The sequence below is a fragment of the Balaenoptera acutorostrata genome, chromosome 7, assembly GCF_949987535.1.
Source record: "Balaenoptera acutorostrata chromosome 7, mBalAcu1.1, whole genome shotgun sequence".
NCBI classification, from domain to species: Eukaryota; Metazoa; Chordata; class Mammalia; order Artiodactyla; family Balaenopteridae; genus Balaenoptera; species Balaenoptera acutorostrata.
Window position 1 is genome coordinate 23,804,865 of NC_080070.1, and position 18,087 is coordinate 23,822,951.

Consider the following 18,087-nt stretch of genomic DNA (forward strand, 5'->3'; position numbering starts at 1 on the left):
CCACAAACAGAAACCGCTCGGATCCAGCCCAGCAATCTCAGCAGAGTGGGAAGGTGGCCCTGTTTCCCAGGCCTGTAGACAGAACAGAAAAGGTCCCTTCAGGTTAAGAGGAGGACCAAGTTTCACCTGAGCTGAGCCAGGGCTCCTCTGGCAACCAGCCAAGGGCTCACATTGACTCCACACGGACGGTACAGCTAGACAAGTGTCATCCCCAGCAAACTCATGTGGGTTCCGAGCACCTCACTTCTCTGGTACAAAGATTCACGGGATTGCCTTTTTTCTCTGATATTTATAAAATCCTGAGTCCTGGGTTGCAGACTTCCTTAGCAAGCTTCATGAACGTTTGAGATCCTCACAAGGCAGGCTGTGACATCGTTATAAGTAATTCAAACAAACTAGATCGTCTCTGGACTGGTGCTGCCTAGGGGAATCAGCTTCAAGCTCAGAATTGTGAATGGAGACAACAGTGCAGGTGTCAGCGCCAGGGGAGGTGGCAGGGAGGTGGCAAGACGTGCCAGGAAGACAGAGCAGGAGGCAGGGATGGGAGGCTATGTGATTTAAAGATGGTGCTTACACTTAAAAATGCCTTTCCTTCCAAGTTTCACATTTGGGGCCGAGCAGAACCAACTGCAGTTTTCTCTTTTAAGTGTCTCCACACAGGCTGGGGAGATCCCAGAATATCATCAGCAGAATGCCCAAGGAAGGCTTCCCTGGTGGCGCAGTGGTTAAGAACCTGCCTGCCAATGCAGGGGACACAGGTTCGAGCCCTGGTCCGGGAAGATCCCACAGGCCGCGGAGCAACTAAGCCCGTGTGCCACAACTACTGAGGCCGCGTGCCACAACTACTGAAGCCTGTGCGCCTGGAACCCGTGCTCCGCAACAAGAGAAACCACTGCAATGAGAAGCCCGTGCACCACAACGAAGAGTAGCCCCCGCTTGGCACAACTAGAGAAAGCCCGCGTGCAGCAACGAAGACCCAACGCAGCCAAAAATAAATAAAATAAAATAAATTTATAAAAAAAAAAGAATGCTCAAGGTACATTTCTAGCACCAACTCCAAAACTCAGAGTCAGCCAAGTTTAAAAGAAAGGCTGCAGAAGGTGGGAAGATGTAAATGTGTAGAAAAAGATGAAGAAGAGTCGGGTGAAAGAGAAAGGAGAGAGGGACGGGGGCTGATTGGCCTCCTTCTCCCCGTGCTCCAACCACTGACGCTGTCAGCTCATTTGAGCCGCTGTTCCTGCACACTAGCAGGTTCAGAGCAGGACTGACAACCCTGGTCTCTACCGCTGTCTGTGGCTAATTCGAATCAGACAAGAGTCAGACCTCTGAGAAGAAAATTATAGAAACAAAATATTTATTAGTTTTCCAGAAAAAGATGAGGAAAGGAAACTGTGCCCAAAAGAGGGACACATAAGCAAATTCTGTGCTTTTTGCCATGTCTTCTCTAAATAACAGACCCCCTTTGGTAAAAGAAAACAACTCACGCAAGCTAGAACTGCCTTTGGAGAGCGAGGTTTAATTCTGACCCAGACTTATAATAATTTTTTACAGTCCTATCAATTCCACCACCGTGTGGGAATTACTCAGACTTTTTTTTCCCCTCTTAACTACTGAAAAACCAAAGTGGCTCACCATACCCGGGTTTAGCTGAGGAAGTAAAATGCATTTAGCATTAACCACCACTGAAAAGCACACTTAGCTTGCATCTCAAATTGTCTTCAGTAAAGTCTATTTTGCTTGCAACAGTGGTATTATCCTGATTTCTCTTCCCCAAATTCTGTCCTCTGTAGTAGAGAGAAGCTGGGAAACGCTCTGGCTTAAGTCTTGTTTTCCCCCTTCTTTGACTTGGTAGCGCCTGGCCAGCGGAAGCCGCGCAGGTGCAGGCAGCCGGCGACGTTGTGGACGATGTAGTAGAGGTTCAGCATCGCGGCGGGGCTGAAGATGTCCACTTCCGGTTTCTTCTGCTTTTTCCCATGGGACTTGCCTCGGCCTTTTCTTTTCCCTTTACCTGGCTTTCAAAGACAGGTATATATACGGGGCAAAAATTAGTTTTTATAACATTGACATTATATAATTTTCAACATTTCCTACCGAACTTTAGAAAAAAAATTCCTAAAAGGAGAAAACTGTGACAACAACAAAAACTTGCATGGAGTGGGAAGAGAAGTCATATGCAGTCTGATTCAACAAATGCCTATCAAGACCCCCAGTTTAAAAGAGATCCAACCTGATTCAAGCGCCCAGAGACTGGGAGAGCAAGGCAGAGAAACTGAGGTACAACCCAACACCTAGACATTGTGGGCTGTGTCATTCAACGAGAGGGTGAACTATAATGAGGTGACCCAGGGCGAGGAGAGAAGGCGAAGGGACAGAGGGCTCCGAGGGGAATCAGTGTACGGGGAAGGGAAGGCTGGTGCCAAGGGTAATTCTCATGGTTCACGGCTCCCCAACTCTCACACACCTCCCCAAAGGAGACACTCTTTTAGCAGAGAAGCAGCATTCTCCTGCTTCTTTTCTTTCAAAAACAAAACAAAACAAAACAAAAACTAAACCCCCCACCGCCAAGAAAACTAAAAAAAAAAAGACCCAACCTAATGCAACTAATGTGTGGACTCTGCATTTTGATTAGAACAAACAAGCCATAAAAAGACATTTTTTCATTTGCAAATATTTTCTCCCATTCTGAGGGTTGTCTTTTCGTCTTGTTTATGGTTTCCTTTGCTGTGCAAAAGCTTTTAAAAAGACATTTTTTTAGGCAATTGAGGACATTTGACAATATCGAGTAATTGTTAATTCTATTAGGTCTGACAATGGCATTGGGTCATGGAAGAAAATGTTCCCACATTTCAGAGATGCACATTAAAATCTGTAGGAATGAAATGAAAGAAGGCCTGAGATTTGCTTTAAAATACTGCACCTTCCTCCTCCCCCCCCCCAAGTAAAGTATAGATGAAGCAAAGGTGGCAAAATGCTTATAATTTCTGAATCTGAGATACGGCTATATTGGGATTCATTTTAGTATTCTATTTTTGTGCATGTTTGGAAATTTTCCTAATAAAAATTAAATTAAAACAGAATAATTAGGATCAAATACATATTTTGGCATTTGTTATGCGAGAGTCTCTACCTCATTAAACAGTCACGAGGATTAAGTGAGACACGAACATAAGGCACTTAGCCAGTGTCTGACACGAAGAAAGCACTCAGTGAAGGATGTTGCCATCACCTTTGTCACTGCTAATCCTCAGAGCTGTGTTTCAAGGGAGGGAGGTATCATTTCCGTCTTAAAAATGGAAATGCAGAGGCTCCGCAAGGTCACAGTGCAAACCAGCATCCACCAGGCTTGGGGGCTGTGCTCTGGCCACAAGCACACTGCCAGGTTAATGCCCTCCCGGCAAAGGAATGGCTACCATCCTAACCTGGGAATAAACTATCTTCAAAGTTTTGCTAGAGCTGCACAAAGCTGAATGGAATTCTCTATGTCCTATGACCCACCCATACAGAAAATAAATGATGGGAATGCATTATTGAAAAAGTGTCTCTTCTAGGCAAGGGAAAGGAGGAGTGTATAAGTTATCAAGAATGCCTGCAAGGGCTAAATGTTTGTGTAAAATAGATGTCCTGTTCATAGCATCTCACTTTTAAAATGTCCCAAGTTAAACAAAGAGAAACATAGTCAATGTGTCAAAAACACTAAAATACATTTTGTGAAATGAAATGGAGGACATTCCTAGACACAAAACCCAGAAATGAAGATGAGATATATCTTGCAACACAGTGGCCCAGCTTCTGTGAGGAAATCCAAATGAAGAGAAACAATATGGAGTCCCATATGATAACTGCATCTCCTGATAAAGCATCACCTTGGGGTGTGGGATGTGCACTGCCATAAGCTCTTAAAGATTTTGAGTCTTGCCTTCCTTTCTGATTTTATACTTTTTTGCATGTCAAACACGCTTGACTTACCTGGAATAAGTGCCCCCGAAAATGTATGTGTTCTAATCTCTAAAATGGTTTGAGAACTAAGATTCACACCAAAGTTTGACATTTTTATTCAAAGTTCTCTTCTTTTTGTAGATGATTCTAAAATTCATATGGAAATGCAAAGAACTCTGAAAAATAAGAACAAATTTGAAGGACTAATACTACCTTATTTCTAGAATTATTATAAAGTTTCAGGATGCAGACAGTATGGTATTGGTATTAAGATTAATAGAATAAAGAGTCCAGAAATAGATCAACACATACACAAACAATTGATTCAACTGATTTTCAACAAAAGTGCCAAAGCAATTCAGCAGAACAAGGATAATCTTTTCAATAAATGGTGCTGGAACAATGAATATCCGTTTGCAAAAAAAATGAACTTCGATCCATATTTGCACCATATGCAAAAATTAACTCAAATGGCTCATAGACCTAAATATAAAACCCAAAACTATAAAACTTATAGAAGAAAATATAGAAAAAAACCTGTGTGACCTTGGGTTAGGCAAAGATTTCCTGGGTATGATATCCAAATTGATGTCTGTGAAAGAACAAATTGATAAATTCAACATCAAAATTAAAACTTGTGTTCTTCAAAAGATATAGTTAGAAGAATGATAAACAAAGCCACAGATTGGGAGAAAATATCTGCAAATCATAAGTCTTGAATGTGGTGATGGCTTAATGAGTGTATGCCTATGCCAAACTGAAACTGTACATTTTAAATATGCACAATCTATTGTACATCAATTATACCTCAATAAGTCTGTTAGGAAATTATTGTAAGGGAGTGAAATTTTTCAGTTTCTGAGCTGGTTGGGTTGGTTGAATACAACTCCATGGCTCTTGACTATTCTTGGGCTCAGAACACAGAGCTCCTGACTTAAAACTCTCCAAACTCCTTAATGAAGACCATTCCTTCTTTCTAGTTTCCAAACTCGCCAAGCTCTTCCCTGATTCCTCCTCTTCCTGCAGATCTTCACAGAGGGCATAATTTGTTTCTTATCTTTGTGCTAGCCTCTGCTCAAATACCACCTCTTCAGAAAAACCTCTCAGACATCATGCCTCTATTCTATCTATAATTAGGGTGACCATATAATTTATTGCCCAAAACAAGACACTTCAACAAACATTAACTGGCACTGTCCCAGGCAAAGGGGGAGGAGGTACAGATGGCCTCTTAAAAGCCCTCCCAGGGCTTCCCTGGTGGCGCAGTGGTTAAGAATCCGCCTGCCAATGCAGGGACACGGGTTCAAGCCCTGGTCTGGGAAGATACCACATGCCACAGAGCAACCAAACCCGTGTGCCACAACTACTGAAGCCTGTGCGCCTAGAGTCCGTGCTCCGCAACAGGAGAAGCCACCACAATGAGAAGCCTGCACACCGCAACGAAGAGTAGCCCCCGCTCGCCGCAACTAGAGAAAGCCCGCGCGCAGCAATGAAGACCCAATGCAGCCAAAAATAAATAAAATAAATAAATTTAAAACAAAACAAAAAAACCCCTCCCAGCAGTGTCACTTTCTATCTCTTTACCCTAAGCACTCACTAGTTAATAATATTTTTTTGTTTGTGTATTTATTGTATGTTTCCCTAACCAGAGGTTTTGTCTGTGAGTTCACTGAACTTTCAGGACCTAGAACAATGTCTGGCATATTGTAGGGATGAATAAAATATGCTGAGTGAATAAAATGCAACTCAGGGAAAGCAAATGTAGATTTCTCCTTCTCTGGATTTTAAGATGCCTCCTTCATTCATTCAACAAATTTTTAACAAATACTTCCTGTGCATGAGGCCTCAAGTTAGATGGAGAGCAAAGCAGATCTCAGCTCCCGCCCTCAAGAAACTTACAGTCCAGTGAGGGGGAAAATCACAAACACATTTAGTCACCAACTATGCTGTGAAGGAAGCCCAGGGTACATGGCATTATGATGACATGGGATGGGCAGGGAGTGACCTCGTCTGGGACATGAAGGAAGAAGGATTCCTGAAGAATGGCCTGTGGGCTGAGGGGTAGGGAATTCCCAGGCAGAGCAAACAACCTTTCAAGTCAAAGGGACCAAAAAAAAAAAAAAAAAAAAGGTCAATGTGACTGCCCTGTAAGCAACAACCATGGGGGCAGTGAGAGGAGTTGAGGCTGGAAAAGTAGGCAGCGTACAGCTCTGGCCTGTAGGCCTTGCAAGCTAAGGTTTGACCTTTATCCAAGGAGCAGTGAGAAGCCATCAGCTTAAATGGCTTTACTTATTAAACCATTCTGCTTCAGTTTCCTGGCCTCTGAAAGAAAATGGCAGTGTCAACCACGTGAAGTAACCAGGGAATAGCTCTCAATTTAAATCAAGAGATACTTATTTAGTGCTTTTACATGCAACACACTGCAAGAAACACAGGTTTACCAAACACATTTCTATACTACAGTCTAATGGGGGTGAGGAGTAAGACTTTCCAAGAAACAGGCAAAGCACAGTAAGTGAGGTGCAGAAGGCTATGGGTGCCTAGGAAGCAACAGGGGAGCAGGAGGTATTTCAGAGGTGGGTCCGTCTTTAAGTAGGTTGATCATTCGAGGTGGGGAAGGTGCAGAAGACTTCCAGAAGAATGTGGGTCTATGTGGGATGTGGTTTTGTTTTTGTTTTATAAAGCAGAGAAGAATATGGTAGATAAAGCTCAAGAGGTTGAGGCCCCCTTACCAAGGGCTCCCAGTGCCAAGCTCAAGCAGAGCAGTGCCTAGTTCAGCAGACAGTGGAAGTCCCTGAGGACCTGGTCACAGCCATTATGGGATGATCAAACTGGCAGGGAAGGACAGAGGAGATGGACAGCCCCTGAACAGTGATAGGGGGCTACTGCCAGAACCAGGCAGGTGGTAGTAAGGAGGGTCTGACCAACAGTGGCAGGCAGGTCACAAGAGACTGGATGAGGACTCGGGAACAGGAATGCTTTCGAGTTTGCGGCCAGGAGAATGAACGTGCCATTGGGAAGTGCAGAGATGGTAGTGGTTAAAAGAGCTGGATTTTGAACACAGTTTGAAAAGGCTCTCTGATGGAGAGATCCAGCAGGAAGTTGGAAATGAAGGTTTGGCGTCAGCGAGGTTTGGTTTAAGATGTAGCTCTGTCAGCCAACGACTTGGGGTTCAGATGGAAGTAAGGATGTTGCAAGATTTCCTGGGCATAAACCCAAGAACTCCCTGCACAAAAGGTCTCCTTCCAAAGCCTTTCCTCAAACTGAGGTTGGAAAGAAAAATCACTCTCTACAGCGGGCACTCCGAGTCCCACCAAGGCTCATTTTCTAATTCCGTAATCCACCGAGAGGAATCCCACCTGGGACCCTAGCGGGGGCAGCAGAAGCTACATGCCTGGCCAGTCACATACTGGCGCCCTGGGCATTTTCTGGGTGTGAAAATTGCTCAACAGAAAAATTGCTCAACAGAATCAAGGGACTGCAGTCAACCAACACACACACACACACACACACACACACACACACACACACACACACACACACACACACACACACACACACACACACACACACACACACACACGGCTCAGCCTGATTCTGCGGTTGCTGTCCCCTTCGGCGGGCGCAGACCACCTAGCAACCCCCTCTCCCACCTCATCTTGACCCAAAGCGTTCAGATCACTGGATTGGACACCACCACCAACGCGAGGAGATAAAGGCACCAATCTCGTGGCGCGGGCAAATCTTAGTAAAGCGTGCCTCTACGAGGCAAACGGTATTAACCTAGTTTAACAAGAGCCTGGGAACCTCTTACACTTAAATAAGACGTGTATTACCATGGTAATGCTTTCTCAGTTGAGCCGGTGAGTGTGGCATGGGTTCCTAATCCTGAAAGATACCCCAGTTCTCCGCGTCGCTTGGGGGCGGCGCCCCCGCGCCCATTCCTGCGGCTCACTGGACTGCCACCTCCGCTCTCGCCCCCGAACCGCCGCAGGCCCGGGACCTCGCCACACTTCTCAGGAGCCCGCGCCCGCGGCGCGGCGCGAGGAGGCCGAGGCGCTCAGGGGAGCCCGGCGGGGTGAGGGGGCAGTCAGCCACTGGGCCGCCGCCACTACACGCTGGGGCACCCACCGCAACGAGGTTGCGGGCTGCGCGTCTCGGACGAGCGCGCCTCGGGCGGGCTGGGGCGCTGGGCTCGCGGGTGCCGGCGGGCGGTGAGCACACACGCCAGGCGGCGCACGCCGCGGGGGGCGGGGCCGCTCAGTGTTTACCTGTTGCCAGGACACCGGGGCCTGGCGCCCAGCCGTTGGACGGAGCCCGGCCCACCCGCCCGCAACCGCCTTCGTGATAGCGGCTGCTGTCCCCTGCTGGCCGCGCCGCCCTGGCTGGGCCATTTCACCTCGCGCGACTGCGGGTAAGGTTGAGAACGCCCGGAACCCGGGCTCCGCGCGGGGGAGGCTGTCTTTGGGCGACCGAGGAGGGCGCAGGCGAGCTCCTGGCCAAACCCGGCCGGGCAGGCGATGCTCCGCGTGTACCGTACTGGCCTTGGAGTGGGCGGACTCGGCTGTGCGTGCGAGCTAGGTCACTCACTGGCTGACGTTGGAGAAGTTATCGAAGACTCCATGACCTTTTTTGGAAAATGAGATAAAGCCTTTGAGGATTGAAATGAAAATAACATGGGGAAATGTTTGTAAAAAAGCCTGTCATAATACAAACATTACAAAATGTTTTTTAAAAGCGCCTGAAAAAAGTTCTTATACCCGTCGTGGGATTACGCAAGGATACAGTAGATTCAGTTATGCTTCCAACCTTGAGTTCATCCTGACATCCTCCTCCCCGCAGGAGAATACACAGTTTAGGAGCTGGACCCTCATTCATTTTAATGACTCATTTCTTTTTATTCAAGTTATTAGGCATCTACCATGTGCCTGACACTCAGTTTTGGGCCCTGGGAATTCAGCCCCGAATGCAGAAAAGTTTTTTTGGGGGGGGGGTGTCAAATGGGGGACGTGGCAGACATTAAAAATGATAGGTGCAACAGGATGTATTACATATTGGGTGTATTAAATTGATACGATGATAGCTGACTACTCTTTTAGACTGGTGAATGGGGAAGGTCTCTCTGGGGTTTCACTGAGATTTGGGTGATAAGGAGGAGTCAGCTATGTCAAGATCAGGGGACAGGACATTGCAGGCCCAGGGCAGGAGGAGGAGACTGGACCCAGAAGCAGGGGTGGGGTCCTGAAAGGCTCTGCAACCAAGGGTAAGGTGTTTTTTTGTTTTCCTTCTTTTGATTGATGACCTCACTTCCAAAGGGGAGTATTTGTGTACCAGGTTCTCATGCATTTGCTTTCTCTAATCATCAACAAAGCAAACCCAAGTTCCAATGACTTTTAATTTGTCTGGTAGTTTTTTTGAGTACATAGGCCCTTGATATGGCAAATTCTCCTGCCTTCTGCCTGTGCTTTCTCCTCTGCTGGCACCTTACTCCCTGGGTAGGGGTGGCTCACACTCCCTGTGTACACTTCTTTGGGTCATCACAACTCTCTCAGGTTAACCCCTATCGGGCTCACTCCCAAATCTGTTCTAGTCCTACTTTTCCTGAGTTCCAGATTGGAGGTCTGAAAAAAAAGATAGAAAGCACAAGAAAGCATGATTTGTCGGTGGACAGGTGAAACATAAAATGAACAGTCTAGTGACGATTGGTACAACTTCAATGGCAGCACCATCTTCCATTGACTAAATGGGTCGTCAGCCTTTGCACTGGAGAAAGCCTTAGCATTGACCTGAAGGGAGGTGAGGAGGGCTGCTGGGGGGTGGGGCTGAAAGGCAGACTTTCTTATAACAAAGAACGCAGGTTACTGTTAGAATCAAAGGAAAATGTCATTGACAACATAAGCATTTTTCTTAAACACCAGTCCACTTAAGAACCTCTTAATGTTTAGCACTTAAGATCTGTTTATTCTACAAGAACCGAACAAATCTTCCTGTATAAATTGGAAGATGATGTTAAATTTAGATAACTATTCAAACTCACATTGGAAAAGTACTAGTTAATTTTATGTTTATGAGTACACATCCTTATGTCTTCTTTATAAATAGTAACATTAACTGTGCTGCTCTTTAAAAAACAAATTACCAGAATTAAGGTGCACATTCTTAGAATATTCAAACTTAGAATATTCTATCACTATCTTTCTTAGAAGTTACATTTAAAAATTCCTATTTCTTCCTCTCTACTCTGGTGGTCTCTCTTCCTCCCTGCCTTCCTCCTTCCCTTCCTTCTCTTTTTCTTTTTATCTCATTAAGTTCAACAGTATAGCACTGTTCACTTCACCCACTATAGCCCTAATTTTGAAGAGGAGGTTACAGAAAAAATAAAATGTTCTTTGTAGATAATCTCTGGTCAGTTACTAGGGTCCCAGCAATGAGAACCTTGGGGTACAGTAAGACCAGGCGGGGCAGACTCAGGAAACTATCTAGAGCAGGGGTTGGCAAACTCAGTAAATATTTTAGGCTTTTCAGTTCTCATGTCCTCTTTTTTCCAACCACTCTGCTGATGTAGAATGAAAGCATTTATAGACAACACGTAAACAAATGAGTGTGGCTGTGTTGCAATAAAACTATTATGGAAACTAAAATTTGAATTTATAGAATTTTCATGTGTCATAAAGTATTTTTCATCTATGGATTTTTCCCCTCAACCATTTAAGAATAATAAAAAAACCATTCTTAGGGCTTCCCTGGTGGCGCAGTGGTTGAGAGTCTGCCTGCCAATGCAGGGGACACGGGTTCGAGCCCTGGTCTGGGAAGATCCCACATGCCGCGGAGCAACTAGGCCCGTGAGCCACAACTACTGAGCCTGCGCGTCTGGAGCCTGTGCTCCGCAACAAGAAAGGCCGCGATAGTGAGAGGCCCGTGCACCGCGATGAAGAGTGGCCCCCGCTTGCCGCAACTGGAGAAAGCCCTCGCACAGAAACGAAGACCCAACACAGCCATAAATAAAAATAAATAAATAAATAAATAAAAAACAAAAACCATTCTTAGCTCACAGGCTGTATAAAAATGTTGGTGGGCCAGTTTTGGCCCATGGGCTATAGTTTGCTGATCCCTGAGCTAGAGAATTTAAATGCTATTTATTATTCTTGCTGGGGGATTCTTTAATAGGGAGGGGAATGAGGTGGAAATAACCAGCAATTTTTGAACACTCATGTTTAACAAGCATTATTCTAAGCACTATTATATTGACACATTTAATCCTTACAACTCTAGAAAGTAGGTAGTGTTATTATCCCCATTTATAGATGGGGAATCTGAGACATAGAGAGATGAAATAACTAGTCAGTTATCACACAGCTAATGGAGGCAGAGCCTGGGTATAATAACTCACCAAGTTGGGTCCAGCACTGTCAATCTGAGCCCTTATGCTGTATGGCCTTTCTGGGTAAAACATCTCACATCTTCCAGCAAAGACATATTTTCACAGGCATCCACATGGAGAATCTTTGTCCTGACAGCTCCATTAAGCATTTGAACAAAAAGTTACAGAATGTTCAAAGTAATGTTTCCATTTGGAGGCAAGGGGACAGATGGCGCTATCTTATTTAGGAAGAAAGTCACAGTCACCAAAGGTGTTTCAGCAGAGGTGGGATGACTTTTGTACTCTTGCAGTTCCTTTGAAAGACTTTTTCTTTTCTATAAAAGTAAAAATTTAAAATTCTTCCTTTTTGAAATTTAAATCTGGCTAATTACTGAAGGAGCAAATAGGCTGAACATCTCCCCATGGCCCACTCAGGCCCAATCTCATTCCATTTACAGGATCTGGGGGTGTCTGGCCAGAAAAACTGCTTGTAGGAAATTACATTTCAGATTGCTTTGGCCTATTGCTATGAGAACTGAGTGAATCTCCCTTCACCTCATCCGCCACCACAACATACACACATGCACACGCACACACACACACCCTATTCTTCCCATCTATACCCTTTCGTATAACATTTCTTCCTAGCTAGAAAATGTCTGAAAGTATTAGGGAAGAATTATTTGATTTAATTATTTGATATATTAAATTTATAGTCATATAAGAGAATATTGATATAGAAAAATAGATCTCCAGGATAAATGATAAGAGCAAGAATAGAACAGTACATTGTGCTCCTAATTGTAAACAAAAAATGTCGATGAGGAGGAGATGGGTATTATCATGGGAATTTTCTGAAAGAATAAAAAATAGAAAAAAATATTGGCAGTGATTACTTCTGGGGAACAAGAGATCTGGGTTGCGAGATTACATTTTTCTTTGTGTACTTTGAAAATCATTTGAATTTTTTGCATGTATCTTCTTAACAAAAATACCAATACATAAATGTATTCTTCAGTTTTACACATGTTCCCTCATGTCATATCCTCTACCCAAGCCTAAAACTCTTTCTTTACTTGAATCTCCTTTGACTACATCAATAGCTGCAAGTATTTTCTAGATAAAAATAACTTCCCTGGGTCTTGCCTTAAACCTCTAATACTGATAGAGTAAATGAATCCATATTGCTATTTGTTAGTGTCTGATGAGTTTTAGTGGGTTGAATGGTGGCCCTCCAAAAGGTATGTCCATGTCCTCATCCCTGAAACCTGTGAATATGGCAAAAGATAAGGATATTTAGATTGCTTCCCTGGTGGTGCAGTGGTTGGGAATCCGCCTGCCAGTGCAGGGGACGCAGGTTCGAGCCCTGGTCCGGGAAGATCCCACATGCCGTGGAGCAACTGAGCCCACGTGCCACAGCCGCTGAGCCCACGCACCGCAACTACTGAAGCCCACGGTCCTAGAGCCCATGCTCCGCAACGGGAGAGGCCACAGCAGTGAGAAGCCCTTGCACCGCAACGAAGAGTAGCCCCCACTCACCGCAACTAGAGAAAGCCCGCGCACAGCAACGAAGACCCTATGCAGCCAAAAAAAATTAATTAATTAAAAAAAAAGTTAAGGATATTTAGGTGGTTACAGAGCTCATCAATTATAGCATCCAATGAGATCAAAGTCGTGAGTTTGATTGTTGTATAAACAAGTGTCATTTTTGTTCCAAAAGCACAGGTGAACTTTTTTTTTGCGGGGGCGGTGCTGCACAGCTTGTGGTGTCTTAGTTCCCCAACCAGGGATTGAACCCAGGCCCCGGCAGTGAAAGCACTGAGTCCTAACCACTGGACCGCCAGGGAATTTCCCCACAGGTGCATTCTTAATCTCAGCTAGTTTTATTGTAAATATGGGTCATCTCAAGAAGGACTAGAGGAATTAATTCTAACTTACCACTACTTGGGGGAAAAACAGAAACCATCAAAACACTTGTCTTTATATAACAATGATTAATAATTTTTAGGTGGAAGAGCTGGGGATCTATGGGCAAGGAAGGTCAAGAAAGCCACACTGCAAGTATCAGCATAAAGCACTGAAATGAGTGTTTTCAAATATTCACTGGAAAGCTGTTGATATTCTCAAGAAGAATCTCTAGGGAGTTCCCTGGTGGCATAGTGGTTAGGGTTCCAGGCTTTCACTGCCCTGGCCTGGTTCAGTCCCTGGTGGGGGAACTAAGATCCTGCAAGCTGTGCAGTGCGGCCAAAAAAAAAAAAAAAAAGGAATCTCTCAGATAGTCCCACCACCAATCTCAAGAGCTCCCTGGAAAGCTGCTCTGACTCACTGTCTACCCATATGTCTGGTCGCAACTTGCCTCCCTATGGGTAGTATGCTTCTCTGGACCAATGCTAGGCTCACCTGCGTGAATTGCTTTTTGCCAGTGGACTATGAGCAATTTAACTTGTGCCACATCCAAGCAGGAGCTTTATTTATTTATTTATTCTTCTGTGAGTAGTGTTTGTTCAGTTGGAATTTCTTCTTTTTTTAAAAAATATTTATTTATTGGCTGCGTCAGGTCTTAGTTGCGGTACGCAGGCTCCAGAGTGTGTGGGCTCTGTAGTTGCAGCACGCCGGCTTAGTTGCCCCACAGACTGTGGGATCTTAGTCCCCCAACCAGGGATCGAACCCGAGTCCCCTGCATTACAAGATGGATTCTTAACCACTGGACCACCGGGGAAGTCCCCAAGCAGGAGCTTTAAATGTGTTTTCGTGGTATGGTTTGGTCTTTTGCTCCTGCCCTTTACTATGAGAACAGTATGTCCCAGGTAAGGGCTATTCCATCAACCTATTGCCAGAATGAGACAACATACAGAGCAGAGCTAATCTAGCAAGTCAATTGAGTTGAGTAGAGCTGCAGCTGCTTGCCAGAACCAAGAACAAGAGAAAAAGGTTTGTCATAAGTCACTGAGATTTTGCAGTTGTTTATATCAGTCTAGCCCCAGGGAATACTAATACAAGATTTTATATATTCGTCTCTTTAATTATACCCTTCCTTTCTAGATATAATGTCTTTAAGATTCTCTTGTGTTGAAGAAGTTAAAGACCAAATTTCTAACTCCAGTTCAATTCTTTTTATTAAAGTGCTTCAGTAGAGAAACAGTGTTATCAACAATCAACACAAACTTTACTGAAATATTCACAAATAAAAATCTTCTACTTTATAAATCACTCAAATAATGTTCTTCTATGTTGTAACAGTAATCACCATTGGAGGTTGGTTACTCTGATTTATTCCTAACCACACACATGTATTCTCAAATTGGGAGATTCAAATCAGTTACTGTAACATATGGGGCTGGCTATCAGTACCTGAATGCTAGTCCCAGAAAGTCGGTAGAAAAACGATGTGATTTGAAACTAATCATTTATCCTTGGTGCCTCAGTTTTTCCATCTGCACTGAGAATTAATTTTCCCTTAGAGAAGATTTATTAAAAAATATGAAATGTTAAAGCTTAGCAGACATCTATGCCTTGGAAAGAATTCACGTGCATATTTTTAAGAGGATAACTTATCTGTTCTTGATTAAATTAAATACTATATACTATTTATTCAAAATAAATAGACTGATAATTGTTCTTTCCTTGAAAGTTGTCTTTTCACTTAAATCACATTAAAATCATAGGTTAATAGGGTTCAATAGGGTTCAATAATTATATACTGAGTAAATTATTTTAATTGCAATGAGGACTGCTGTCCTACTCAGACAAAATTTACAGACTATTTTAAGTTTCATCCATTACATACTTACATTCTTCATGACCTCACCATAAAAACAGAAATCCTGCTACCCGTAAAGCACAAAGAGGTGAAATTCAAGCTATAATCAGAATTTTGGTATAGTTCCTTTGGAAATCATTAGCAATCTATCATGACTTCAGAAGAGACTGTGGTTGACAAAGGATGGAGTAAATAAGCTGATTTTGACTAGACCTCCTGGCACAATTAAAGTAGCCTGGTGCTATCATAAAAAAGATTCAGTTGTGTCCATGTTGCAGGGTGGGGGCATTTAAAGTAAAAAAGCTTGAAAGTATAGATGCCATAATTTTGAGGACAGAAGAGAAATAAGATGATCCTGATTGAATCAAAAACTTTTCTAAAAACCATGTTTCGGTTGGGAAGACTGTGATTCTGCTGTAAAAGGGAGAAGTTTAAACAGGTTGGTACATCAACCCTTATATTTTCAAAGAAATGTGTAATACTTCTAGGTAGAAACAGTATTGCTAAATACCCACATGACACTTTGAAACTGCTAGCAGTAAAAAGGGGAAAAAAAATCATTAATCAACATAAGAGAAAAAGAAAAATTAACCTGTGATGCTCTTGCTGTTCTATTCAATTAAAAAATAAATCGATCATGAGCACAAATGGACATGCCATCTCAATTTATAAAACCTCCTGTAGATAACTTGTCATTTAAAAATGAATTGGATGAAAAGAATAATTTTCTGCAATGTACTCAAGTCATTTTAAGACTGAAATAGTTTCAGGAAAACATGAAACATCCTTAGAGGAGGCCTGTTTCGTACTGGTTGTGGCAGAGCACTCCATGCCCTATACAGAGTACACAAGGAAATACTTTTCACACTGAACATGGATCTCTTAATAAAGAAAAAACACTACACAATATACCTTTCTATAACATGCAGTATTTAGGTAATAGTAAATCATCATCCTTCACAAAGAAGATGCAGTTGCTCTAAAAATCATCTCAGAGCTAATGATTTTAGAAAGAGGTGAGTGTCAGAATTTTAAATTTAAAATACAGACTTAATTTCAAAGTTGGGTTTGCCAAACCTCTGGTAATCCAGGGTGAGCAAGAAGGAAATGATCTCCTATTTTATGACCTGCACTTCCCATTACCTATGATGAATGCCATGAGTCAAATGCCATAGTAAACTTCTCACTTTTGGAGCCAGCAAGGCTAGCCTGGTTCTAGGCAAGACTAAAGCAGGGAGTAGTCCCACAAAAGAGCCTGTCCAGGACTGATCCAGCAGGAGATTTCAAGGGCAACTGGGCACCCAAATGACCCCAGGGCAATCAGATCAATTTGTTATCACTCAGGATCCCAGCCTTGTATTATCTCCAGGCCTAACTGCCCCCATAATAGTCCTGAACTACACTGGATGTCCTAAGGCTGGGTCACCGCTACCCTGGACAAGCACTCCTAGAGCTGGAAACAAAGGCTGAGTGGGCAGGGTAGGCAGAGCACCATTTATTGGAGCCAACCCCCATCTATCAGATGCTTGTTGACAAGAGCTCAGTCAGTGATTCTGGAGCAGCTCCTCCCAACAGATGGGCTGTGAAAAAACCTCTCTCTCCAGCCAGAGCTCATATGAGTAGTGGAAATCCTCAGGCAGATCCAACCTCTGCCCCAGCACACTCTGCAAGCAGTTATCCACAGGTGAAAACTCAGAGTCCTGGGGTCTGTCATACCGGCGGCTGTTAAAAGCCTCAATGTTGGCCCTCAAGGTGCATTCTTCTGCTTGGAAGTCCCACGGCCTGGCATCGATGTCTGTGTTGGGAAGATTAGAAAGAAAAAGATGTATACACCTCAGGACACTGCTCCTGTTAGCACAGAGCATGGTCTATGGGATACCAACAGTGCAACTGCTCAGAATTTCCTTTTTTGTAAAGAGCAATGTACAAAGTAAGTATATAACATGCTGCCAGTCAGGTTTAAAAAATATACACATGCCCACATACATGTGCTTATATATGCAGACACTATCTTTGGAAGAGTCTAGAAACTGGTTAACAGTGATTACCACTGAGAAGGAAATGAGGGCCCTGAGGGAGGTAGACTTCTTTTTATTGTATTTCCTTTCCATTATTTCACTTTCTTACTAGTTATATGTATTATATTTTCCAAAACAGCAACTCAGTTCCCTTTATTGAACTTTCCTTAGGAATGGGAGTTTCCCACTTGAACAAAATCATAGTTTTCAAGGAATGGTAAGAGGCAGGAAGGGGCACAACAAGGAGAATCAGAATGAACCAGTTACTGAAGACTTTCCTGATTCCATGGAACCTCCTCCAGCACACGAAAAATCTATATGCAGCTTATGTTAAGATTATGAGGTGGGGCTTCCCTGGTGGCGCAGTGGTTAAGAATCCGCCTGCCAGTGCAGGGGACACGGGTTCAAGCCCTGGCCCGGGAAGATCCCACATGCAGAGCAACTAAGCTCGTGCGCCGCAACTACTGAGCCCGTGTGCCACAACTACTGAGCCCACGCGCCTAGAGCCCATGCTCCGCAACAAGAGAAGCCACCGCAATGAGAAGCCCACACACCGCAACGAAGAGGAGCCCCCACTAGCCGCAACTAGAGCAAGCTCGCGCACAGCAACAAAGACCTAACGCAGTCAAAAAAAAAAAAAAAAAAAAAAAAAAGCAAGCAGACAAATCCAGCAGGATTCTACAGAACAACTGGCCTAGTTCTTCAATTATGTCAGTGTTATGGGGGGGAAAAAGAACCCTGCTAGATTCAAAACAAATAAAAGGATATAACAATCAGATGAAATTTGTGGTCCTGGGTTGGATTATGACTTGGAAAAGAACAGCTTTAAAGAACATTTTGGGGCAACTGGGAAATTCTGAACATGGACTTGATTATTAGATAAAACGAAAATGTACTGATATAGAAAGGTAGAAATAATGTTAACTAAAAAGAGAATATTATACACAACACTGTAAAGCAACTATACTCCAATAAAAACTAATTTAAAAAAGAGAAGATTATAAAATAGCATA

The 18,087-nt window shown here is 43.5% G+C and overlaps 2 protein-coding genes across 4 annotated transcripts in view; both read right to left on the minus strand.

The window, feature by feature from the left end:
* Positions 1-840: 840 nt before the first annotated feature.
* Positions 841-8,131, minus strand: SMKR1 (small lysine rich protein 1). The gene is made up of 2 exons (XM_028165166.2): positions 7,773-8,131; positions 841-2,012 (listed from the first exon to the last, which is right to left on the minus strand). The coding sequence occupies exons 1-2, from the start codon at positions 7,773-7,775 to the stop codon at positions 1,818-1,820; spliced, it is 198 nt and encodes a 65-aa protein (XP_028020967.1). The 5' UTR covers positions 7,776-8,131; the 3' UTR covers positions 841-1,817.
* A 6,263-nt stretch (positions 8,132-14,394) lies between these two features.
* The window catches only part of STRIP2 (striatin interacting protein 2), a 45,872-nt gene continuing 42,179 nt past the window's right edge, over positions 14,395-18,087 (minus strand). For all 3 annotated transcript variants that reach the window (XM_007177171.2, XM_007177172.2, XM_007177173.2), the window contains one exon: positions 14,395-16,851. In XM_007177171.2, coding sequence (XP_007177233.2) covers positions 16,601-16,851 — 251 coding nt within the window. In that variant the 3' untranslated portion in view covers positions 14,395-16,600. The remainder of the gene's footprint in view (positions 16,852-18,087) is intronic.